At 36.0% G+C, this 27,369-nt stretch overlaps 1 protein-coding gene across 12 annotated transcripts in view; it reads left to right on the top strand.

Annotated features, from left to right (window-relative positions):
- The window catches only part of RALGAPA1 (Ral GTPase activating protein catalytic subunit alpha 1), a 121,569-nt gene that overhangs the window by 55,588 nt on the left and 38,612 nt on the right, over nucleotides 1-27,369 (top strand). For all 12 annotated transcript variants that reach the window (XM_071746115.1, XM_071746117.1, XM_071746126.1 and 9 more), the window contains 15 exons: nucleotides 194-387; nucleotides 521-619; nucleotides 740-895; nucleotides 1,415-1,543; nucleotides 2,509-2,634; nucleotides 3,776-3,834; nucleotides 5,674-5,782; nucleotides 11,327-11,437; nucleotides 11,871-11,939; nucleotides 13,664-13,798; nucleotides 14,529-14,712; nucleotides 20,832-21,696; nucleotides 22,885-22,956; nucleotides 23,860-23,983; nucleotides 25,564-25,719. In XM_071746115.1, the coding sequence (XP_071602216.1) occupies nucleotides 194-387; nucleotides 521-619; nucleotides 740-895; nucleotides 1,415-1,543; nucleotides 2,509-2,634; nucleotides 3,776-3,834; nucleotides 5,674-5,782; nucleotides 11,327-11,437; nucleotides 11,871-11,939; nucleotides 13,664-13,798; nucleotides 14,529-14,712; nucleotides 20,832-21,696; nucleotides 22,885-22,956; nucleotides 23,860-23,983; nucleotides 25,564-25,719 (2,588 nt within the window). The remainder of the gene's footprint in view (nucleotides 1-193; nucleotides 388-520; nucleotides 620-739; nucleotides 896-1,414; nucleotides 1,544-2,508; nucleotides 2,635-3,775; nucleotides 3,835-5,673; nucleotides 5,783-11,326; nucleotides 11,438-11,870; nucleotides 11,940-13,663; nucleotides 13,799-14,528; nucleotides 14,713-20,831; nucleotides 21,697-22,884; nucleotides 22,957-23,859; nucleotides 23,984-25,563; nucleotides 25,720-27,369) is intronic.

The raw sequence follows: 27,369 nt of genomic DNA on the forward strand, positions 1-27,369 counted from the left end.
TCCTCTACAGAGTTTAAAAGTACAGTTAAACATTTCCAGTGTAGAGGTGGCTGAATGGGTAAGAAATATTTCACTCTTTTAGCCTAATTTTTTTTCCTCTTGATTTTAATAAGTCTATGTATGTAATAGTTACATCAGAACTTTTCTTTCTCTGGAGAAACAGGTCTCACTATACTTTTTTGTTTCATTACAGAAACTAGTGAATTCCCCTCAGAATGTTGCAGCGTGATGGCTGGGGGAACACTCACAGGCTGGCACGCAGATGTCGCTACTGTGATGTGGAGGCGAATGCTTGGAATTTTGGGAGATGTCAACAGCATCATGGATCCTGAGATTCATGCTCAGGTTTTTGATTACCTATGTGAACTGTGGCAGAATCTGGCCAAGGTAAAAGAACTAGATTCTGTTCTCTACCTGAATTGGCAGGATTTCAGAAGGATTTTCAGAAGGAAAAAAACCTCACCGCTTTATGTATTTCTCTTAAATATTTGTGCTTTTGTTTTGTTTTTAATACCTGCAGATAAGAGACAATCTTGGTATTTCAACAGATAACCTAACTTCACCATCACCACCAGTTTTAATTCCACCATTGAGGATTCTAACACCATGGCTGTTCAAGGTAAATTTGAGCACTTAGCAGTAGAGCAGGAAAAAAAAGTTTATGTAGCTGTAGACTAATGTTTAATGTTTTATGGGGTTTTTTTATTTATGAATAATAAATATTGTTTTAAAACTGTAGGCTACGGTGCTGACTGATAAGTACAAACAAGGAAAGCTACATGCTTATAAACTCATTTGTAAGACAATGAAGCGAAGACAGGATGTTTCTCCAAACAGGGATTTTCTAACTCATTTCTACAATATAATGCACTGTGGACTTCTTCATGTTGATCAAGTAAGTTTAATTACAAAATTGAGGTTAATATAAATAGCATGACTCAAAATAAGAAAAAGGGAGTATATCTCTACTGTTTTTACTTGCTTGCTGATGTAACAGTTCATGTAGTGGAAAAGTAAATTGTGGCCGCTACATTGGAGTAGTTTATTGAAAATATTGAAATATTTTCCTCACTATTTCCTCTGTACACATATAATGAATGGCTAATAATTTATAGAACTCTTAAAAGCTAAATGTAAATGAATACAAAATATGACCTGGTACCAACATTATATAACAGTGTCCAAGATTAGGTTGATCTATAAATTATGTTACAATTTACTTATATTACTATCAGTATACTTAAGGAATTTATCTTTTTTATGCTATTCTTCACACAGTAATGAGTGTCTTAATTGCCACAATGAAATCGCTTTCTTGCTTTTTTACTTGCTGTCCTTTGTAAGTACTTGCCTTTTCTTCATTCATTGTTCATCTTGTTGATACTCTTCCTTTTTTCCCTTTTCATCCTGCAAGGATATTGTCAATACCATCATCAAGCACTGCTCTCCTCAATTCTTTTCACTTGGTTTGCCTGGTGCCACCATGCTTATTATGGATTTCATTGTAGCAGCAGGAAGGGTGGCTGCATCTTCTTTCCTCAATGTAAGTTTTGTCAGTTCGTTCTCATTTATGTGGGGGTGGAAACAGCTTGAGAGAAAACAGTGGTATTTTTTCTTGAGTGGGATTTTAACTTTTTCCCAGAAGTCAATGTAGTGGTTAGCAAATACAGTTACTGTTAGTGGTTTATTCTAGAACACTACACATGAAAGGTCTCTGCAGAAGATATGTGAAAAATGCAAAAATTACTATTGGAGCAGAGAATCTTCTTTCACTTCAGAGGTCTCTGAATTGTGACTGCCATTTAGCTGTGTTTTAAAATGTTTTAAAATAAATGTTCATTTTAGCCATACCTTCATGTTGAAAGTATGTTTATTCCTCTGTATCTCTGCTATGCAATGGCTTTGGTGATCAGGCTTGAAAACTCAGATCTGCCAGTGTTTGCACTATGTGGATGTATTTTATATATTGTTACCTGGGCAACTTCAGCCTTATGTAGTAATTCTGATATGGTCAGGTAGGTGCTGTTGGCCTTGCATGACTGTACTCCCCCAAAGTTCCCCAGTACTCCTCTCCAATTGTCTGTGAGTTTTGACTGTTTCTCACACCCTTCCTCCTTTAACCAGCTGTGAAATTCAGCCTCCCTCAAGGTACTATCTGTCTGCTTCTGACGGTGTTACCTGTCATGTCCAGCAGTGCCTCGTGTCATATCCAGTATTTTTCCACATCCTGTTCAATTAACTGAACCTATGACCCAAACCTAGTTAATAGCTCAGCCACTTCTCTACAATCTACATAATTCCCCTGTTTCCTTTTAGCCATCTTGGAAAACTGGAGCATGGGTGTGTATGAGTAGCCAATCTGTGGAGCTGTGGTCTCGGATTGATCAGCTCTATAGAATTTTCAGAAGGAGAAAAGAAATAGCCATGTAGAGTTTCAGGCAGCTAGAAATACCAGCTTCCTGATTGCAGTAAGAATATGTGTATTTCCCTCATCTTTTTTTCTTTTAGGCACCAAGAGTGGAAGCACAAGTACTTTTAGGATCATTAGTTTGCTTTCCCAATTTATATCATGAACTACCAGCTCTTCATCCAAACATTCCTGACATTGCTGTGTCTCAGTTTACAGATGTTAAGGTAAGAATTTTAAGAGTGGATACTCTTCAGCTACCAAGTATATGTTTGGTAAGATATTTCTCCAGGAAATGCTAACTAAAATTTAAAGATTAATTTTTAAAATAATTTCTAATAGATTATCAGGCTCTAGAGCCTATAAAATCTTGTCAAGCTTTATACTACTAGACATAATTTATAATTCTTAGTTACTTAATAATAAAGTGTTTTCACAAGTTTGTAAAAGGAAACGATGTGTTATTTCGTAGCTTTAATCATCTGAGATAAGATGATGAAAGGTTCATGATAAAATATGGGCCTTTACATCAGTATGTTCTTCTAGAAAAAAAAAAACAAACAAAAATTAATGGAGACTGTTTCCTCTCTATCATGACACAGCGTTGGGTAGTGTGTCAGTATGCTGAAACTCAGTGGAGCTCAGTTCATGTGTTTTAATTGCTGCATTCTGTGTCAGGTGTGATTTCTTTAAGAAGGGTTTCCCCTATGTTTCAAACTGTTTCAATTTAGAGAGAGAAAATGGATAGGAAGCTGCATTATATCTTGCTCCCTTTTGGAGACTGATTTTTGAGTTCCTCCTTCCTCGTTTCTGTTGCATTATGGATTTTTACTTGAGCTTTATTGAGAGCAACCTTCTGCTTTAGAGACATTTCACAGCAATTGAGTCAAAATTCTTCTTGACAGAATTTCCTAAGGCACTGTACTCGTCCTGCAACTACTTCAAAAGACTTTGTGAATCAATGTAATTTTGAAAAAATGTTTGTTTCAACCTCAAAAGTAACATATTATACTGTGATAGCCTTCAGCACTATTCAAAGATGCTAGCTTTCATTTCTGATTAGTGCTTTTTTTTCCCCACCCTTGATATTTTATGGAAATGTATTGGCCAGAACTGGATAAATGATTAATCAGCAGAAGTTAGCACAGTAATCTCTGGGATATTCTCGAGGTAGATTTGCCTACTTCTGCCCAGTAATGAGCATCTGGGGCAGACTTCACGTAATGATGCAGACAAGTCATCTGACCACAGACCTAGAGATTCAGCTAAGCAACAAGCCTCTTTGTGCTGTAAGGAAATTCTAATTTTCTGATGCTTCACGTGATGGAGTTATTGGTAAATCATTTAATATTTTCCTCTTAATTTTAGGAAGTCATAATTAAAACCGTGTTAAGTTCAGCAAGAGAAGAGCCATCTGGTCCTGCACGGTAGGTCATACAAAAAGAGCTTCTAAATTAATGGATTATTGTCTTAATTATATTGTTTTAATGTGGACACATTAGAGAGCATAATGTAACAGTTTGTGTTTTGTTAATGGTTTTCTTCACCACTATCAAAACTGTGGTCCACCATGTGAACTCAAAGTTGTTCATGGAGATATTAAAATAACATCTTCTGTCAAACTGGTATAGCCTAGTACTCCCCTCAGATAGTGGCTGATAGGAAAGGGTGTAAATATGAGTAAGCTGTACATTTTCTTTGTCTGCCCTGGTGTTAAGCTCAGCGATTTTCTGTACTAGAGAGGGAATTTTTTACTTTAATTAAGAACAAGATTATTTATGAGGAAGGTATGTTTATTTTTTGGGCTAAACCACATGATTTGAATTGAAAAACAAGTAATCCAAGCTGCATGAGCCCTTCTTTATGGTATGGAAAAGAAGCAGAAAATGCTGAGCTAAGAATTAAACTGGAAATTATTGCTCTGATGCTTAAACCAATGTATCTTCATCCAATGAAAGTCTTAAGAGAGTATAGTTACCAGTTTTCTGTTTCTTAATTTGCTTAGGATTTTGTTCCTCCTTACCTGTTCCCACAGTCTTTCAGTTTGAGCCCTGCATATGAGGTCAGAACAGGAAATCTATAATGCCTACCAAGGAAGAGCACACTTATGCCTTATGTCTTTGAGTGGCATGTTTGTATATGCTCAACTACTATATTGTGACTTAACGAATGCAAAATATTAGAATTGCCTGAAAAATGTTACTGGATAGATCAGTTCATTGAATCTTAAAACTTCTTGCTGGAAGACCAAGAGCAGTTTTCATCAGCGCACTACCTGTTCACTTGAACTGGTGACATCTCTCAACAGAAGAGAAGGAGAAACTTTTCTGAGATATTTTTAATTTTTCATCTTCTTTCACACAACAGAATTTTAAAAAGCATAACACTGTCCATTTTGGTTTTGAAAGAGGTGGTTTGAGTCCAGTTGGTTGAGGATATTATTACTGATCCTGTGGCACTGAAGCACACAGTTTTATTATAGTTAGTTGTGGCAGGTGTGGTTGGGAAGAGGAAGGATAAATGCATGTCCTCATATCCTGTCTGGCTGTGAGGGTTTGTATAGAGTAGAGCATGTAAATGTGCATGCCGAGCCGTTCAGAGATAGCTTAAACTAGCTCCATGTTTCTGAACAAGTTTGGTCCATCTCTGCTGATTTGAAAACAGTTATCTAAATAATCTTTACCCTTTTATTTTGTGATTTTAAATGAAGAAACAAGAACAAAAGTTGAAGTACTTAATAATGTCGTCTATTCTGTCTCTGGTACTGATTTACCCTTCCTCTCTTCATGTTTGCTTATTTTCAATCTAAAGAAATGTAAATATCTATGAATGACATTCCCTTCTACTGTCTCTGTGAACCAGAAGTTTTAAACAAATACAAGCAAACTCTCATGTTGGTGAGGAAGAAAACTCCCACCACATTTTTTATTTGTCTTAAGAAAATATGTATTAAGTTGACATACATGGATTTCAGGTAGTATTTTTAATCTGAAAAACACATAAAGATGCAGGAGTTCTTGATGTGTTTTGGATTTTTCAGTTGTTCAGAAGGATGCTTCCTCAGTCCTTTCCTGTGTCTTCATCAGAGTACATGGGATATCTTTCTCATATTTAAATACGTTATAACATTATAAAGGTTTTTGTGTAGGTCTTTTTGAAATATTAAAACCATATTTATTAGATTTTAACAAGACATATCATTAGTCATAAAGACTGCATATTGTAGCATGTTTCTCAACAGCTTGTCTTCTGACATTGTTTTGCAGATGTGTTGCTCTTTGCAGCCTTGGTATTTGGATCTGTGAGGAGCTGGTTCATGAGTCGCATCATCCTCAGATCAAGGAAGCACTGAACGTCATTTGTGTTTCTTTAAAGGTGAGAGACTTAATACTTTTGCAGTCTATATGCCTGAATTTGTAAAACTTTGCCTTTTCAAGTTCATGATCAGATTTCAGTATCCTTACTTCACAGTCTCATATTCAATCCTTACAAAAGACTGAATTCAATTTAATTGTCAGATCACTGAGATGCTTACCCTTCTTTAAGTGTGCAGGAAATGATGTGCTGGGAAATAAGAGAGCAGATATGCAAAAGTTTGTTGCAAGCCAAATTGCTGCCTTGTAGTCTTTGGCTGCCAGCCTGAGTGAAGCATCCAGTGTAAGAGAGAGACAGGGAAGAAAGCTGAAGGTGACAAATGCAAAGGCCAAGAAGTTTCCCAAAGCTTCTCATGCTTCTTGCTTACCTGCTCTCTTCTTGCTCCCACCAATCATATCCCATTATCTCTGTATCCTCACTACATTTTGTGATTCTATGATTCTGTGCTTGTTCACTTCTGAATTCAAGAGCCATTGCATCGTGCTGCATTGCTTCTCAGCCCTAGTCAGATATGTAGAGAGATGTACTTATGCTGCGTGCATGGAAGCACTGAAAGGTGTCTGATTTTCTGTGGCTAAGTGGGCTGAATACCCTGGGAGTGACTGGTCTGACTAATGAAGATCGAGGCAAAGAAGGCATTAAGTATTTCAGCCTTTTCCTCATCCTTGAGTCCAGTGTTTTGCCCCACATCCAATAAGGGATGGATATTCTCCCTGGCTTTCTTTTTGTTACTGGTGTATTTGTAAAAACTTCTTTTGTTTTCATTGATGGCAGGAGCCAGATAGAGTTCCAGCTGAGCTTCCACCTTCCTAATTTTTTCTCTACATGACTAATTAGATCCCTGTACTCATCCCAAGATGTCTGCCCCCTCATCCAAAGGAGGTAAATTCTTCTGAAGCCTGAGTAACAGCTCCCTGATAAGCCAGGCCATTCATCTTCCCTGCCATTTTGTCTTTTGGCACATGGGGACAGCCCACTCACGTGCTTTTAAGATTTCCTTCTTGAACAATGTCTGGCCTTCCTGGACCCCTTTGTCCTTTAGGACTGCCTCCCAATACACTCTATCTACCAATGTAGAAGATGCAGAAGATGTAGAAAGATGCAGAAGTCTGCCCTCCAGAAGTCCCTGATGGAGGTTTTGCTAAATTCCTCCTTACTTTATTTGCAAGATAATTATTTAGAGTCTCTGCTAGTCACTATGCAGTTCAGTATAAACATCTTCAAATAAAGTTCTTGGAATCTAGAATGATTTACTATTTTGGTGTTTGCTGTTTTGGTTGATTCTGTGAAACGAATGGAGAGGGATTCTCACCTTGAAATGCAGCTTGCTCAGGTATAGCTAGTTCATTATGCCTATAAATGCCTATAAAATGCTTCTGAATAGATTTTCTGACACTTGTCTTCCTTTCCTTCTGCAAATGACAGTTTTCACTATTCTGAAACCAGGCTCAGTGGATTTCAGCTCTGGCTGCAGGATTTGGTATTGGTGGTAGTATACCAACAGCATATTCCTTTCATTACCTCTGTAAAAAGCTACAAGTTTTTGGCTTTGTTTTTTTTCTTATATGAGTGGTTTTATTTTCCTACTTTTTAAGTGCCTCTTTCCTATTTTTCACACCTTATGGAATAATTAGAATATAATTAAAGCCATTTTATTTTCTAGCATTTTGCAAACTTGCCATATTCATAAGCAGTATCTTTAACTTTTTAAGTATTTTCCAGTTTATTTTCAGACCCTGTCTACAAACTCTCTGTTTACAAAGGAATTCAATTAAAAGTCTAGTTCTTCTGTACATACATGGTGATAAAAATCAGGGTGTACACCTGTTATACAGGGCTTGTGTCAGTTGCTGTGAACTATTGTTTTCTTGTCAGCAACGGGAATTTGAAAACTATCTTAGCAATTCAGCTGATCACATCCTGTGAAGCAGGATTTGTGTCTACATCTTAAATGTGTAGCTGCAGGGCATTTTGTATTAGACTCTAAATTTCAATTTCCTGTTTTGCAAAATCACATTCATCCTTTTTAGCTTCACTAATATTCTCTTCCAGGGTTTTCCTCTTACTTTTTAATATCCCTTAACTAGTGCATTTTATCAAGTTCTTCTGCAAGTTTGCAAAATTCTGAAACTTTAAATTTATGCTGGTTTTATCTTCTGTAATTTATCAGAGTTTGAACTATTCTTAATTCTGGCATTCACTGTGATTCCTCTTATTTTTCTATGATGTATTTATTAAACAAATTATTTGTATCTCAGTTGTATTAAACAAAAACTACATCTTGAATCTCAAGACAAAGATCTTTACATTTCTGCTTACCATGTTGATAAAAGCATCCAGAGCCTGTGGACTTTTCTGCTGTTCTAACAGTGGTGTACATTCACAATAGTGTTTAATGATGAAATGAAAAGTTCATGACTATATCATGGAGAAACAAGTTAGCTCTAATTTGTTACATAAGCAATCTCCTGGCTTCCAAGTAAGTGGAGATTTTAAATCCCAGAATGGATTATTTATTTGCAGGAGAAAGTAGTGGTCTTAGTGGAAATTAGTAAGTCTTGGTCAACTTACTGAAAAGTACAATTGAGCAAATAATATTGAATAGAAGTGTCAGCAAAAGTCATAATCATATGCCAGTATGATATATAAAATACCAAAGCATATTCAGAAGTGCAGACCAGCAGCTCTGTCTGAAAGTAATTAGCACTTCTCTAATGTGCTACCACTGTGTCTGTCTTAACCTTGGCTGAGGTCTGAGCACAGATGACCCTAGCCAGCCATCCAGAACTCTGCACCTCATGGTTGCATTATACTCCTCTCAAAAATGCTGCAGATACATCACAACATTATGTTGTAAAGCCTTAGTTGAACAAGTGCTAAACATAGGTTAATTAGAAGTGTGGACAAGGTTTAAGTACTTAACATAACATCCAGAAAACAATGAACTCTTGCAAAGATGTGAATTATGTTAAGACTACCCTTCTGAGAAGAGCCCTGAGAGTTAGGTACCAGGCAATATGACAGTCCATTGAAAACTTTTCTTCCTGCCCACCACTGAGTAACTTTTTAAAAATTAAGTCCACAATTCTTACACTTCATAATATACAGCAGTTTCTAGAGGTAGAGAACAGTGGGTGAAATGTTTGTTGCATTGCACAGCTGCCTTCATGCCACATCTGGAGGCTTTTGGAAAAGAAGTCAGACCAAATCAGCTGCCTTGTAGAGAGTGAATTGTTTTGATATCAGTTATTAACTCAGTGTTGCTGCTTGAGATCAGGACAATGTCTTTTAAAAAATAAAATAAAATAATAAATAAAATTAAGGAAATGCTTTCTGTTTTTAAGTAGTGAAGGGCTGATTATTCCAAGACACTGGAGAGTCTCCAGGCCTTTTTTCTCAGGTCATTTTTTCTAAAATCCAGTGATCTGACTGTTCCATATTAAGCTGCCCTGGTTTGTCCAGCCCTTCTCTCCTCTCCAGTGACTTCAGGGTTTTCCTGCAAGCTTGTAAGGATGTTTTCAGCAATCTGGGTTTGATCTCAAGTTCTGTAATCAAATTGTTATGCTTTTAGTGTTATTTAATCTTTTTTGGTTGTCACTCAAACTTGGAACTAAGAATCTGTACCCTGCTTACTGTGGCTCTTACAGTGTACTTTGATAGGATGGAGAGAGGCTGTCTCCTGAGGGGTAAAAAATAATGGTGTTCTTGTCATAAGCTCTGGGAAGTCTTGCAGATGTAAGATGTCTGCTATGTTTTAGTTAAAAGCAAACAATAATATGAAACTTTGTCCACTGAGAAACAGGGAAAGTCAGAACAAGAATTAACTTTTACCTTATGTACTCTGCTTTCAATCTTTGTCACTGACTTATAAAAGGTATTCATAGCCTTTCTTTATGTGCCTACATAGATACCACACATAAAAAATGTTAATGCTTCACACTCCATACTTTTGCTCTTGGTTGTACTTTTTATTTTCAACATGTTAAATGTAAAAATTGGTAGCTTTGCTTTGGTAAGCAGGACTGGGTTTTCTTCCAGAATACGTTCCATCTTCGTATTTTTGCTATTCAGAAATTTTATTCCAAAATGCTTAATTTTCTGGTCACACTTCATTACCCAGGCATTTCAGGTTTCATAGAGTTTGAGGGCGTTTCTTAGGTTTTATAAGACATACCCTTCCTTGAAATGTTAATAGCACTGGACTGATAAGGAAAATAGTCTAAGAAGCCAAGACATTAAATCTAACTTTTTTTGCAAAACAATAACCTTTTTCTGAGTTCAGAGGTAGGCACCTAGCCACCTTGCAGCACACACCTGTGACAGCTTCACTGCTAAGTGAATTGAGATGAAAACATGTAAACTACATCTTTATTCTTTTAGTAATGCAGGATTCCTGATGTCACATGTCTTCTTCTTTGGAGAAACAGAATAGAACTTTTCACTTTTATAGCATTAATTGCGTAATTGTTTTCTGAGTTATTTGAGATGCATCATTAATACAGTTTAGAATATTTGTTTCCAGTAAAGATAGAGTGTTCCTTGAATAAAACTGTATTTTAAATCCTTCTTTCCCCTGGGGCTATTGCATGTAGTTTTTTCTTTTGTGTAGTTTGTGTTGTCTTCCAAAGGCTGTAGTTTTGCTGTACCAGTAACCATTTTGCTCAGATTTATAGATTTTTCATAGATTTTTCAAAATTTACTTTGTGTTTATTGTTTGGTGCAGTTTAGCGCTTTCAAGGCAAGTGCAATGAAGGAAAAAAGGCTTAATCACATGTCCTGTCCATTAAATATGTAGGGAAACATATCCCTGTCTCTCCATTTCTTTGTTTTGCCTCCTTGGGGTGTCGGGCAGTGTGTGCTGCTGCTCCCAAGGCTGGAGACTAATTGTACAAATGCATTCTCTTTTGCTTTGGCCCAGACAGTAACTTAAGTATTTTAGTGACTGTAGAAGTCAGGTTCCAGTGCAACAACATTCTCCTGTCTTGAAAACAGTGCAAAGAGGAATTGAGCACAGAAGCTGAGGTTCATTCACTTCCATTCAGACAAGTGCTGTCCACAGCAGTCACTGAAAACCAGAACTCTTGTTCTCAGTGCGATCTCTTGCATTTTGGATATACAGCTCTTTACCTGCCTTGGTTCTCAACAAACCCCCTCTGATTTCAGAATTGAATCCTTGGGGTTTTTTGCAGTGATGTGTTTAATATAATAATCATTAAGGTAACAAGAAATGAATTTGTTCTTCTTGGCTTTGTGACACTGCACTGACCAGTCTGAAGTTAGTTAGGAGACTCCTCTCCTTTTTCTCTTATTGTGCACAGCTCCCTGATTATCTGTCCCAAACCTTTGATGTTAGCTAACATTTGTGTATGATAACAAAATAATTAGTTTTCAATTTTTGAAGATTTAATTGTGTTCCCCTGAGAAGTAGGTACATAAGAAACTGTATGTATAAATCCATCACTGAAATTCCTGATGACCCTACCACCTAATATACCCTTATATGAAATCAGAGTCATCATTACTGTGCTGTATTCTCTTTTCTAGTTTCCCAATAAAACTGTTGCCCAAGTTGCCTGCAGTATGCTGAACATGCTGATACATTATGTACATAGACTTCAAGTGTATCAAACTGATTCACCCTTAAGAATTATTCAAGTAAGTAATTTTTATTAATTTGAAAATTTTAACTCTTTAAAATGCAACAGTAAAATATATTTCTCTGTAATTAAAATGCCACAGTATTGGCAAGTATGTTTCACAAAATTATAATTATTATGAACACTAGTAGGGGGTTCATATGACGTGCTGACTCCGATATTAACAATTTTTTGAGTAGCGTTGTAATTTTATTGTCCATAATGCATCTATGTCAATCAAACAGGACATATTCTTCCAGTGTCTTCTATGAAATTAAATTTAAAGGATTTTATAAAAAAAAAAAAAGGCAAGGATTACTGTAATTTGTCTCAAAATAACTTTAATACTTTTTAACCATGCATCAAGTATTGTGTCACATTTTTGTGCTTTAAAATTTATGTTAAATATTTCAAATTGTATGATTAAAGTAACTATGCTATATTTTCCCCAGATTCTGATAGCAACTATTACCCATCTGCTACCCAGTACAGAAGCTTCCTCTTATGAACAGGACAAAAGGGTAAACTTGTTTTTCTTTTAATGAGTCAATTCACTTGCCAAGGTGTGTGACAAAGCACTGTTACAAAATTTAGGCTGAACATTAGAGTAGGGATTAATCTGTTTACATAAAATACCACATAGTGTTCTCAGCATTCTTTTTATGAGCTAATTTCTGATGTTTTTGTAGGAGAACATGTATTTTAAATTAATTAAGATTGATCATTTTGAATAACTGTCTTCTTTTTCTTTATTCTCCATGAACTTACAAGCACAGAAAGTAATGTAGACTTTTCAGACTTGTCTTACAGTGAAAATGTATTCTCAGCTTGTAGAGAATACCTTTAAAAATGTTCATAAGATTAGAATATTTTGCACTTTCTATTGTGAGTACATTCTTGAGCAAGGTAGCCTGTAATCCTCAGATGAATTTCGTTGTTGTCATCTTTCAAAACAAATGTTATCTTTCCCTATTTTCAGTGGGCCTGAGTACTCACAGCAGTGCTTAATGCCTCCTGAGAGCTGTAGCGCTGAGTTATTTGGATTTGCCTCAGGACTGTGGAGCACAGTGCTCATTTAAATGTGGGCACTTTGGTGCAGGATGTCTCTGGCAGTGCTGTTGTTCTGGGCCACCCATTCCTGTGAGCCGTGGCGTTCATGGCTGCCTCCGTTTGGCCTCCAGGTTCCTCTCTGCTTGCGAGGAGGCAGTGGCTGTTGTAAACCACAGGAGGATGCCAAGCTGGCCACCTTTCCAATAAAGATGTTTCCCATATGTAGATACGTTCCTATGAACTAATGCTGATCATTGTACATCAAATATATTATCAAAAATTGGCTTAGTTATTTTGACAAACTTAAACCTAACGAGTTTCTTAAAAAACAGTCTAACATAGAAATACTCAGTCCTTTATCATTCAGTTTATTAGACGGCTTCTCTAAGATACAAACTTGTAAGATATTAAGTTAAATTATTATTATGTTTTATGTTATTTATTAGTAAATTAGTTCAGTGGATATTCTTTGGAAAATTTTTATTTAAATCTGGAATCTGGAAGCTATTTATCTGAGTGGTCTCCTTTTCCACCGCTAAGTTTTAAAAATGGAAAACAATTTTTTGAAGCTAGTAAATTGTAAATAAATTGGGGTGTACGTGTTTCTTAGTCAAATTTTTAATGTACAGTCTTTCAAAACATCCTCTAGAGGGAGTTGGTTCTTTTGCTGGACTGAGTAGCTTACAATAAAGAGAGCAGTTGGATTTCTTTCAGACAGTACCTGAGGCTGCGTAGCATTATTGGCATGTTGTGAAGCAGATTCTGTGTTATTTGTAAAGCACAAAATGCAGCTGAAATTGTTTAGTTTTATGTAATTTTTTACTCACTTTACAGTGAGATTTATCTGCAGAATGATGCATCAGCCTTAATTTGTACCTTTGTAATCTGTCATTTTAAAAGCAGCACCCTACAAATCAATTTTGAAAAATCATGAGTATCCTCTTAAGCTCAGTATCTGCTCACAGACATACCATGATGAGAAACTCCTGCATGGATGGGCTTTGTTAAATGTCTTAGTAGCCCAAGTTTTTACTGATGTCATACATTTTGAAGATATAGTACTGTCTGCCAGTACTGCAGACATCTGATTCTACTGAACTGAGAAAAGAAAGTAAAACAGAGAAGTAAAATACAGTGATAAATGAAGTAGCAGGTGCTGGTTTAATTGATTTGTAATTGAAAGTGTTTGTTCCAGTTGGTGGTTTCTTTACTTCTGTGCTTATTGGATTGGATAATGGCCTTGCCATTAAAGACCTTGCTGCAGCCTCTTCACACTACAGGATCAGAAAATGATAAGACTGAAAGATCCGTTCTTAATTGTATATATAAGGTACCCATTTCTCTACTCGCTAAATGAGAATTTCTATACCTGGAGGTTGTGTCAGTTTTCATGGAAATGAAGACAGAACTTTTCTGTAAGCTGACCTCCATTCTCCTGCTGAAATGTGGATATTTTCTGTAACTTCTTGATCTTTGTTATATTTAGAATTGTTGATTTTGTTTTAGATTTTGCCATATTTAACCAAGTCGCATTTTGTATGTCATTACTGGTAGCAGACACTGATGTTGGAGAAGATAAGCTATACATTTAAGACAGACAAGGAAGTAGCTTTTTTTTAATACCAAGCAATTTTATTTATCAAGAAGCAAAGTAAAAAGCGCTACATTATAATTGCTGTCTGTAGGGACACAGAACAAAGAGGTTGTTTCGTTGGTTGGGTTTTTTTGCAAGAGCAGGGGATTAAAACATCTAGCAGCTTAGACCTAGCATATGTAATTAAAGAAGATAGGAGATCTAAAAATAGAGGTAGCTTAGTGATTTGTTGTAAGCTTTTTGTCTTGCTTCTTTATTGTTAAATTCCACTTCAGTGTAGACACTATTTTATCAATTTTCTTTGTAGATCAGGGTTTTTTTCGCTACAAACATCTAAAATTTTCCAGTGTTTTCTCCTGCCTGTTTGTAAGAAATCAATAATGTAAATTAAAATAAACTCAATTTCTTGTAAAACTGCCAAGTAGAATTTCATAGTTAATGTCATGAAGTTTTGGTTTTGTCCTAGGTTCTTCATGGATGTGTTTATGGATCTCAGTGTTTTAGCAACCCTAAATATTTTCCTCTAAGCCTTTCTGATTTGGCATGTGTGGATTACGATCCTTTTATGCATTTAGAAAGCTTGAAGGAACCAGAACCACTGCATTCTCCAGATTCAGAGCGGTCTTCTAAACTTCAACCAGTCACTGAAGGTTTGTCAAGTTGCCTAAATTAATTTTCTTTCAAAAACATTTTATCTTGGTTTCCAGTATTGAAGTGTTTGTTTGAAGTGTAAGTTTTAAATTATGCCTAGACACTAGGTAAGAAGCATTAGTTTGGAATGAGCTAACATAATTTTGAGCAATTACTGTTCGATTAACTGAAATAAGTATCATCTGAACAACAAGAAGATCAATTTAGTATGGATTCTTCTGTGCTCCGTGTGTCAGCAAAAAGTAGACTGCAACACAGATAAACATTGCTTTTCATTTAGCTTTCAGTAAGCTAATTTTGCTTAATTTTGCTCCTTTTTGTAAGAATATTTTGGATTTTTTTCCTGTCTGAGCTTGTATTATTAAAATCTTTCTATGAATTTTTTTAGTCTATCATAATTTGTTGTTGATTTGTTTATACTGTTTAAAACCACAGTGTTATCTAAAATTAGAGAAATTTTTTCTCATCTTCCTAGAACCTTACAAGACCTGGGAATTAACATTGTCTTCAGGACTCAAAAATTAAAAATTAAGAAATTAAGCTACAGGGGAGTACCATATATTATGCAGGGTATCTAGTAAATATTAAATGGCTACATTGGGAAGAAAATTGAAAAAGATGAGATTAATACTGATACCAGAAACGGTGTAGTGCTATTCTCTCTCTATATTAAGTTGTTCCATTTAGGCTTCCTTAAAGGTATTAAGAACCAGATAAATGCAGAAGCTCTTTGTAGCAGCTGTGTGCTAACAGCAGGTGATTTTGTGGTCTGTAGTGACTACGTGCTGTTTTTTATGTAGAGAAAATGGCTAATCATTGTGCCCTTGTCTAAGGCATGCTTCATCATTCTCAAGTACTTTTTTGGCCAAAGAATTCTAAACATAGAGCTGTCCCCTAATAAGCTCAGTATTGGATTGAACAAGTCTGATTTGAGAACTATTGGCAGGAGGAGCTGTAATTATTAAATTTACTGAAGAATGAAGCAAGGTACTATAGTTGGCTTTTTGTCAAATGGCTGTGGTCTTATTAGTAAAAAGTAATCATCTGCTGGGTCAGAATGAAAGAGGCTTCGAAGGATTCATTTTGTCCTAATTACAGTCTCACCTATACATATTATGTAAAGCTAATATTTAAAGCATTTGCCAAAATTAACTTCCACTGCATGTTCTATTACAGTGTAGTGAATTGTAGTAGCTTTTTATGCCTGGCATCTTTTGTGTACTGTAATAATCTGTAATTATGGGTTAGCAGCAAATGCTGTGTGGCTTGTTTAATCTGACAATCTGAAAAGACAACCCTGAATAGATTTCTCTTTAAATGAATGTAGTTGCACAAAGCCCTAGCATCGATATCTTCATTTTGCATTTCCGTACGTGGTCTGTTCTTTTATGATTTCTTGTTAAATTTCTAAGTAAAAGTAATTTCAGATGTTCCTTTTATCTCCCCAGATGAATTAAGGAAGCACCATATGTTTTTTTTTAAGTTTCAGGGCTCTGGAATTGTAAGTCAGATCATAAAATTTAATTGGCAAACTACAAGATTACAATGCAACCCTGGTCTTGTAGCCTTGGCACTTCTAGTCCACATTGCCAGGCTGAACATAAAATTGGCAGTGCTTAACCAGTCGCACAGCATCTGTTCTCCCTGGCATTGTTGGAGGAGTGAGAAGAGTAATGTTAGTGGATAACAACCAGTCTGGGACTCAATCAAGACAGGGGTCAATTAGTGCAAGCTAGCAGCAGAGCAGTATGCCAGTGGGTCAACCTCTTTCAGTAGAATGAAAGTACTATCATGATGCCTTTCTTGAAGGCATGGAAATGGGCAGGACAGCAGTTACAGGGAAATGGGGAAGATCCACAAAGGCAGGGTGGGGATTGCTTAAACTCTTTCCATAGGTCATAAGCAAAACTGTAAGTACTGAAACGTCAGAATTAATAAGACAGGGTCTTTCTGATGAGTTTGATAGCTGTGACTGACATGCCCTGGTGTGCCTCCCATTGTTTTAGGTCAGATCCATCACAAGTTTTATGGACTCTTAGCTGCACTGTGATGTGGCATGAAACCATGAAGATATGGGACTTACAGTGATACAGCTGTGTAGCCAGGACAGGACCTATTGAGACTGGAGCAAACCCTGCAGTAAATGTCAGGGCAAAGAGTTGGCAAATCCTCTGGAAACAAGCGAGGAGAGGAGAGGAGAGGAGAGGACTGTTTCCCTTTCTGTTTCAGTAACTTTCCAAGGGCTGTCTCTCACAAGGAATCTGCTATACCTAGGATTATGTGGGAAATTATCTTTGTCTTCCTTTTGGAAGGCTTCAGGTAAAGTTGTATAATGCAGTATAAGATACACAAAGAATAATTTTGCACGTAAGTGTTATGGGTACTCAAGTGTTATATTTAAACCAAAATGAACTTTTAGCAGCTGATGATCAAGGTGTCATTAGGAAGCTTTACTTGCATCATCAGAACTTGCACACAGCAAGTCTGTGGTGCTTTCATATTAAATGATGCAAAAATTTAGGACAAAGTAAAATTGAGGGGTTTGTGACCTTTGTATTGACAGGGAAACTGGTTGCAGTAAACAAAAGTAAACAAATACATAGCAGTAAACAAAAGGTGCTATACATGTTCTGAGACTATTGAGTATCAGAATGTAATCATAAGGATATAAAAAAATAAGGAACTTTTAGAAAAATAAAGTACTTTTCTGTTAAGGGTTTGCTGTTTGCCATTTTACTGAAAGGAGACCAAAAGTACACTTTTTAAGAAGCACTTTTTACGTGGTACATCCAGATTAACACAGTTGCTTTATTGTGAAGGAAATCTCTATACCTGAAACTTTAGATTAGACATCATTAAGACTTCCTAAAGCTAGTGTAAAATATAGGCAACCAAGATTAACTGAGCTGTGTTGGGCTCCCTCTAAACACAATGGAGAGAGAGTTTCCAGAGAGTGATTCATCCCATTTCTCCAATTTGGGATTCTAAGATGAATCAGTCTGTACATTTTTCTTTAGTTGGCTAAAAAGGTGAGGAGAGTTAGGTCGTTATTTTTCCCTTCTGCTACATAACTGTATTTCTTCGGAAGCTGCACAGCCAAGGTTAAAGTTCAGGGTTTAATAACATGTGTCTTAAGGAAATTCAGGAATCCTCCATTCATTGTATTGATACAAATAGTGGTGATTGCCCAGCAAAAGACTGTGTGGTTGTAAAGACAGTAGAGATGATGTTACCTGGCCTGACAGGTTGGCAAAGCAGCCAGCTAGACTGATTTAATATGTAGTGCTTTGGCTTAGTTTGTAGACTTTGTGGTAAAGCTGTGATGGTTTGTGTTACTGTGTATTTTGACCTACACTCCACAAACAAAGATCATTGCTTACACACACGTTTTAAGAATTTTAATATATTGAATGTCCAGTTGTTCCTGATTGAGGAGACATGCCTCTGGAAACAAATTATTAGTATGTATCCTTTAAATTGCAAATCTAATTTGAAATTAATCTTTTCAGAAAGCATTACTGGGTTTGGGGGTTTATTTTGCTAAGGGATATCATCATCAAAACCTGATCTGCTGTGTGGCAAGAATGTTCTAAGGCAGCTTTATTTTTTTTCAACACAGCAAGTTACATCTTACAGTTTACTTTTCAGTATCCTTCTCTCAATATTTCTGATTTAAGTTTTCTGTGTCATTTTTAGAACAATAATGTATTCTGAGAGAAGGCTTGGCAAGTACTCTTATCTTTTCATAAAAGAGGCAATGATAGCTTTAAATCCTAATTATTTGAATTTTAAATTTTAATTAAAGAGTAACATTTATAGAGACTATAGTAGGACTAGGATGGACCTTCTAAATTTAAATTTGATGCCCTGCTCTTTATATCATTTTGTATCCCTTTATTTTTCATATGTCCCTTTAGGACCCTAAGGGAGTAAATTAATGCACACAGGCACTATACAGCCACAGTGAGGTCTGAGGTCTTCAGGGTTTGCCATGAAGCAGTAGTGGTAATAACTTACATGGTAACAGGTTCCTCTCATTTCTTCAGGTTTTCAGAAGAACTTAACTGAAGGCATTTTACCTAGGTGGTGTGAGAGACTTCAAGGAAGCTCACTTGTGTTTGCTCTTAGGAACCTGAGAGGAGCAGTACCTTATTTATGTGTACAGTGCCAAGTGCTAAACACTTGGCATAAATACCCTGGCAAACATGAGCCAGCCTCTGCATAGTCCAGGTGCTGGTTAGTACTCTACTGATATTTTATCATTCATACATCTAACTTACTTCCTCTTTGTCTCATGTAATCTTGTTCAAGGTCCTTCTTATATTTCAGCAGATGGCACTGTAACTTAATTTCCTTGTGTGCTATCAATATCTGGACATATAATTTAGCTTCACTGAATATTTTTGTGTTTGTAAATTTTAAACCTCAACAAGGTTAAAGATAAATAAAATGTAATATTAATCATTCATATTAATTTGTATGGCCTTAATTAAAACAGATGAGGTTATCTGAGTTGTGGAGTAATGTAAAAATAAAGTGATATTTCCAATTATTGAGAAGTTGAAGTGTTCCCCTTTTTGCAGACCAGAATTCCCTAAAGGTAGAACCAGAATCTCAGCCATCTCTTCTATGCTTTACGCAAATCTTGAGGGGGGGAAAAAAAGGCAAATGTTTACTTACTGTTTACTGTCAAAGATGCAGAATGCCTCCAGTGCTTCAGAAACTAAAGATCTGTCATGAATGTCACTATGCACAAATTTGCCTTAATTTTTCCAAATAAAACCAATTAAGACACCTTAAGCTGCAAAAAGGATTTTGTTTATCAAAAATCAGGTTTTGTTGTCTAGAAATTCATGATATAAAGAGAGATCAGTTCATTATACCATACTTACATGTCCAAAAGGCTACATCTTCTCAGTAAATAATGAAAAAATAATGTGTTTCAGAACGTTCCAATTTGATGCATTTTTGGTGAGAAAGAAGGTGGGAAGTGTTTGCAACAGTGTTTGCAGTATTCAATGCAGTTTGATATATAGAAAGTAATCCTGAGGAATGCAGTCCTGATTTATCTTCCTGTTGAAAATCCCAAATTCAGGGCACACAGGTCCTGTTACAGGAGAGATACTGCAGAAATACATGATTTGCCATACTGATCCTGTTTTCTAACTGTTATCTTCTACAGTGTAATACTTCTGTGTATGAGTTCTTTGAGCCAGCAGAGGGTTGTCTGCCTGACAGAGTGGCTTTGACTATCTCTGTACTTCGTGAGTAATGTAGAGGGGATTTGATAGAAGAATCCAATGCCAGTAAAGTGTTCAGTTAGCAGGGTGTGGTAAAAACAGTAAGAAATGCTTTCTGTGACTTTAGGTAACACTGTGTGCATGTGGAAGGTATGCAACAAAGGAGGAGGTTTTAAAAGCATATTGAAATATCAGTACTTTTCACAAGATTAATTTCATATAAAGTAGGCACAATTAAGCACTCTTTCTCCCTTCAAGTTTTTCCAGACTGAAACTTCTTAGAATGCATCTGAAGCATGAAACCTGCTTTTTAAAAATTTTCCTATTCTTAGATTGTGTTCAGTTTAGATAGCCTGATCTTTGATTTAGTACTTTAAAATAATCCATCATTATTCTCAACCCAAGTGCAACTGTATGCTCCTTAGGGAAATTAAGATGGATTAGAGGTTTTGTGCATCTGTGTCGCTCTGTGCATAAATACAAAACTCCACTGCAGTTGTAAATGGACTCTGTACAACACGGTTATGGTCACTACTTCAGCAGCCATTTAAGTTTTATTTTCACTGCATCAACAAACTGTATTTTAGAACCACGTATTTAGTAGAACCATGCTAACCCCAAAGCTATGTTAAGGAGGTATGGTAGGCTGTAAAATAGTGAAGATGCTTCTTAACTATCTTACAGTTTTTCTACACTATATGTATTTGAGCCCAGTGTTCATCAAAATATGTTTTGCATTACTGAGTTGGCTATATCCTGATGTTGCAGTGCTCATTCTCTGTTCAGGAATCACAAGAAGAGAAGACTAGAAGAAACATTTAAATCTTTGTGCTGTTTTCTGAGATCTTCTTTTAAAACCTGTGTTCTTTCTTTTGCAGTGAAAACTCACATACAGCAAGGATTAATTTCTGTTGCTGCTCGTACTGTGATAACACACCTAGTCAACCACTTAGGCCATTATCCTATGAGTGGAGGTCCTGCTATGCTAACCAGTCAAGTCTGTGAAAACAATGACAATCCATACAGTGAAAGTCCTGAACTTTCTCCTGAACTTTTTGAGAACCCCAACCTTCAATTCTTTGTGTTGAACAATACTTCCCTGGTGTCTTGCATACAAATCCAATCAGAAGATGACATGCCTGGGGGTGGGCTGTCTGCTGGACTTGCATCTGCTAATTCAAATGTCAGAATTATAGTGCGTGATCTATCTGGCAAATACTCATGGGATTCAGCTATTTTGTATGGACCATCATCTTTATGTGGATCTTCACAACAAATGTCTTTTTCACTTTCATTATCTCAACAAGATAAAACAGAAGATTCTCTTTCATCTTTTGAGCATGTGGAGGATGTATCCACAAGAGATGGAATTACACTTCAAGTGAAAAGGAAATTTAGAGAGACTGTACCAACATGGGATACAATTAGGGATGAAGAAGATGCCCTTGATGAGCTCCTTCAGTATTTAGGTGTAACAAGCCCTGAATGCTTACAGAGAACTGGTGTCTCGCTGAACATTCCTGCCCCTCAACCAGTCTGTATCTCAGAGAAACAGGAGAATGATGTCATCAATGCAATTCTGAAACAGCACACAGAAGAGAGGGAGTTTGTTGAAAAGCATTTCAATGATTTAAATATGAGGGCTATGGAGCAGGATGAGCCAACCTCACAAAAGCCTCAGTCAGCATTTTACTACTGCAGGTTACTTCTCAGTATATTGGGGATGAATTCTTGGGATAAAAGGTAAAAAGAAAAGACAAGACTCATAATTTAAGAACTTTCTTTAAAGGAATTTTGCTATTTATACTGAATAATAAAAGTTGATCTTGTACTGAGTTAAGCCAAGAATACTTCAGGCCAGCCAACAGAAAAGAAGAGAGGATGTGCAGCTAAGGGAAAAATGGCAGTTTCCTTCTGCATTTCATCCCGTCATTTAGAGAGCTCCAAAGGAGGAACCTGTTCTCTTTGTTGCTAGTTATATTCTTTCCTCAGAATAGTGTTGGAAAGAGAATTAAAGGAGTGGTATCTTTTCTAATAATCCTTTCGCCAGGTGTACTAAGGGGTACTACCATGGGTGACGAAGGCATCATTTTTGCTTTCTTTGTTTCCCATAGCATAGACATGTGATGATGTACAAATATTAGCATCCTAGAATTCAAGAGTCTTTCTGAAATCTTCTTTTCCTCTAGCTGTCATATTAGAGGTACTGAAATATTTTCTTACTATGAAAGGAAATGGATAGTCCATAAAGCAAAAATATCTGTGTCACTGAGGCATCACTAGAATTGGCTTATTTTGGTCTTTAATTCCTCAAGGCAGTCTGGTTTTGAGCAGTACTGCTCTTAAACTCATTCCACTGTGTTCTACGGGAAATATTGTAAGTGCAGGTTAAAAGAAATGAAAAGTGCTGTAACATATTGTTGTGTTTTTTTCTTTAAATTGTTACAGCTGGCTGAGTGACTAGTGAGTTATGTTCTGCTCTCTTTAGAATAGGAAAAGCTTTGTATTTACTGCACTAGCTCCCTAGGACAGTAGATTATGTGAGTGTCTTGTCACTAAGCACATCTATTTTGGCTTAGTAAAGTGTGCAGCCTATATATGCATCAAAGGGTGTTCTGTCTGCTCTTCTGCAGAGCAGAGATTGATCTCAGTTGCATCTAATAAGTTGAAAGAAGAAAGTGGTATGAAATAAAGGTTGTATTCATGGCTATAATGGATACAGAAGATATCCAGGAGTAAAAAAACAAAAAAAAGCTTGTGTATTTTTTAAAAGCTATCTTATATTTTTTATATAAGAAAGTACTATTGAAAAGGCAAAAGAAATTGCTGACTTTTCTTGCATGGATGTGGAAATGATCACGTACCATTCTTGTACTGTTCTGTAACCATCATTGAACAGGTGATAAAAGAGTTACAAATTTCTCTATTTAGAAGGAGCTTTCATCTGCTGAAGAAAAATGAGAAGTTGCTTCGAGAACTCAGAAATTTGGACTCAAGACAATGGTATATTCATTTAATGGCCACCTACTTATTTGTTTTAAGTGTGCTTGTAGTTAAATGGCTCTGATTGAGTAGATGTGAGAGTTGAACTAATTTTTATAGTTTTTTTAATTGTGTGTGTATTTTGCACTGTATTGTAGTTATTGGTGTTATATCAAAATTACATTGTTAGAGTGAAATGCAAGTAGAATGTCATGAAATAGAACAAACTTCAATATAACTTAAAATTAAGAACATTTCTGCACAGAATAATTTAAAAAGCTTTGGTATGTCAAAGTCTCCACATTGTAAGCTTTGGCTAATTGCTTAGCTGTTTTCCAGTGCCGTTAGTGTTCAAAGAGATGGAATTCTAGCTGGAGTTGTAGCACAGAATTTTAAAATTTAAATTGTTTTTATAGAAGTTGAAATAAAAAACAGTGGTTGTTTTAGATGTGTAAGAAAATACCTTCAGTTCCTCCAGTGTCTAGCTGCAAGCTGTGAATAGAAGACATTGCTATAGTGCTTAAGGATTCTTCATAAGCTTTTTGCACAGCATTCACAAGGCACTGCTGTTAATGGGCACTGCAGTACAATGGGCAATGCCTCTGTTACGGGTCTTGCTTTTTTCATAAGCTATTCCATTGGCAATTGGTACTGCCAGCACCATCCTACATGTTCAGAGTGGTGAAAAGGGTAAATGTTCTTCATCTGTAGCAAAACTTCAGGTGCTAGGGAAGACCAGGCTAGAAAAGACAGAATGGGACCATGAAAATATAGAACGTGTTAGAAAAAAAACCCATGTAGTTGTAGTTTACTTTGACCATCTTTTTTGATTTAAAAGCTATGCTCTTCATTTACTGCTTTTGCATATTTTGGTTTCATATTTGTAAAGGGACTGTCATGCAGTGACCATCCTCTGTTTTACAGCCGAGAGACACACAAGATAGCAGTGTTTTATGTTGCTGAGGGACAAGAAGATAAACACTCCATTCTTACTAATACTGGAGGAAGTCAAGCCTATGAGGATTTTGTAGCTGGTCTTGGCTGGGAGGTATTTATTAAAACCTTTTTATCCTAAATTTGTTTACAGAGAAAATTACAGATCCCTTCAAATATTATAAGTCTTTGGCTCTTTAGTATTACTCACAAGTACTGAAAGACACTGTTTTGCAAGTAGGACGTAGAGAAGAATTCTGGTTTTAATTTAATTAGCAATGCCAGCTATTTAATTTCAAGCTCTTTAAACTGAAGAGAGTTTGTGCAGGCAGAGATGATTCTTTAATGTACAGTCCTGTACGTGGCTTTCATGGACTGATTAGGAAATACCTTGATTTCCCAGTAAGTCTATAGAGTATTAAGTTCATTGAAATTTCAGATTTACTCAAATTTGGGAATCTAAAAAATACAAACATGACCTTCTCTCGTGCTTTTCCTTTCACTATCTGTTCACACACTTTGTTCCTTATTTCTTCCAGCTGTAAGAAATATTGTAATGTACCCCATCATCTACATAGACCTGCAGCTCTTAGCCACAAGTTAGATACGGTTACAAGGAATTCTTTTTTTGCATCCTTTTTTTTTGGACCACACAGGATTAATTTCCATTGTAAAGTTCAGCTTGGCACTGTACCCAGAAGTACAGGAATCACACCTGCTCATGGCTGCCTGCATAAGAATCTGCAGGTTTTCTGTTCTGTGTTCATCAGGAGTGTCCACATGAGTGTCCATCTTGTTTGTTCTTTTTCTTACTCCTTAGATATCTAAGACCATTACTAGATTAGCCATGTGGATAATGGCTCTGACTTTGCAAAGGAACAGAGGAAAACTGCTGACTGTCACAGATATTTATTTCCTACCTTCCTGATCCTTTGCAATCCTATGTTAGCAAGATTTAAGAGTTGCTAATTTGGATTAATATTCCGTGATAAGACATCTCATATTTTAACTTCTTAACATTAGATTCTAGATCCTTTATCCACAGAAAAGCAACTACATCCCATGTGCACAGAGATGAAATGTATTCACATCTGCAATACAGTGAGGTTTTTAGGCACTGTTGTAAAAGTGAAATAGCACATTAAGCACACTTATTTATTTCAGTACCAAACTATTTCCCATGGAACTAGGACTTAGAAACTTATTTATGAATTATCAGGTAGTTTCCTGTGAATTTTTTCACTTTCACATAATTAAAATTTTTGAAGAAAATATATGAAAGGTAACAAGACAATTTAAAATTGTCTGGCTGTCACTCAGAGTTCTACAGAGCTCAGGTTAAGGCTGATGTAGTATCACAGAATTTAATAAAATTGAAAAAGTGCATTTAAGTGACTAAAATCAACTGATCAAGGAATAAGCCACTGAATATTACTTTACACAGCCTTTCCTTTTCTCTGTTCTTTCCTTTCCCAGCAGCATGTGCTGTGAATGTGGAATACAGAACACCAGTGCAATGCCGTTGTTTTTCAGGCTGGTCAGCAAGCTCTTCTAGAAAAGCATAACTGTACTATTGTAAAAAGGGCATTCACTCCTAAAAATAGAGTTGAAAGTGCATTTCAGAGTGTTAAGAATGTATTTATCACCTGATAATTTAATTTTTTTCTTTGAATGCTTCTTGGACTTTACTTCTAGGTAAATCTCACAAACCATTGTGGCTTTATGGGAGGACTGCAAAAAAACAAAAGCACTGGACTGACCACTCCATATTTTGCTACCTCGACAGTAGAAGTAATGTTCCATGTGTCAACAAGAATGCCTTCCGATTCAGATGACTCTCTAACAAAAAAGGTGGGTGTTTCTGAATAACAGATTTTCTTTTAGTAATAAACTCAGAGAAGTCAGAGTCAAAGAAAATCCACTAACGTTTTCTAAAAAAAAAGCATACAAAATATCTTAATGCCTTTGCCTGCTGACAGGTGGTATTTTACTGAAGTAGGTTAAGCCATATAAATTGTCTATATCAGTTGCTAATTTTATTATAGTAGTGATTTTTGCCATCATTGCAAGTGTTGGTAGGATCACGTCTAGTGATGAAAAATGAAGTTTGTGTAGAAGAAGCAGCATGACATCTGGATGATGTTTTTGTGCTTTGAGACTTTAAAGGCCAATTAATAAATATGTGGTCTGTACTCCCTAAGATGACTTTTTATTCACTTAAGAGTCACATAGTGTCTATTAATATAATGTTCCCTTCAAAAAAAGTTTAAAATATGAAGAATTTTGTAACATTTGTTGTATATAAGGTGTTTTGGAGCAGACACAAATGCTCAACAGTGATATGATGTCTCACAGTGACAATAGGAAAAAAATGGTTTTCTGTACTGGTATTTTTTTTTCTTTAAAATTTAATAAATTCCACATTAGTGATAATAAGTTACAGTCTCAAACATGTGTCCTATTATAAATGAACAATTGGCTATCATTAGATTGTCCCCCGTCCTGCGTACATACATCTTCAGATGTGCTAATCCATTCAGTAGACACGTTAATGAGCACTGGTGGAAGTGTAATATTGGAGGAACTGAAGCTGGTTGACCTCAGTGTGGAGTTTAATACTTGTAATTAAATTAGACAGTAGACAGTTAGTAAGGAGAGAAATAGCCATGCCTCTGGCAAGCCTCAATTATTAATGGCTGTTTTGTTCTTTGTGTTCAACTTGGAAAAAAAAACATTATTGTTATTATTATAAACAGACTATGAGTTCTAACTTCTCACTGTCACACCTTACATTGGTTTGTTTCATGTTTTTTTTAAACTGAAATTTTTTTTTTCTTGTATACTTATGGTGCTGGGTTATTTCTGTTCTCTATTTCCTGAAGTAGAGAGAGGGTAATAGGTTGCTAAATGATTTATAAAAGTAGTTTAATAGCAAAAGGAACTACTTCTAAAATAAGGTTGTTGCTGTTGTTCTGGCATAGAATACTGTGTGTGTATGTATGTTTTTCTAAGTTGAGTAGCTCTGGTGTTTTTTACAGAGAAACCTGGTTTTATAAAACACATTATTATCTGTTCATTATCTGTTCATTATAATCTGTTTGAATAAACATTAAAAAGTGTTGACAAGGAGGAAGATGGTCACAGTGAAAATCAGTTACTAGTAAATAATTTGCAAATGCCACAGACTTCAGCAGAACACACAGGCAAAATCTCATGTCTGTTTCCAGGATCACCCTGAATCTACATTGAGCTGTTCCTACTGGGCAAGGCTCAGTGCTGGTCCAGGCCTGCTGTCATTTAACTTGTGAAAATGGTGTCAACTGGACTTTTTAACAATTCCAGCCCCAGGCATATTTCTCTCCTCTCATCTTCTACTCACATTCTCATTCTTCAGTAATTTGGAATATTCGAGGTCTGTATTGATATGTAGGGTATCAAAAGATCAGAATTTTATTTGTAGCTCAGCTACTGATGGGTTGTATAATCAAGCTACTTGATTTT

This window comes from Heliangelus exortis, chromosome 5, assembly GCF_036169615.1.
Source record: "Heliangelus exortis chromosome 5, bHelExo1.hap1, whole genome shotgun sequence".
NCBI lineage: Eukaryota > Metazoa > Chordata > Aves > Apodiformes > Trochilidae > Heliangelus > Heliangelus exortis.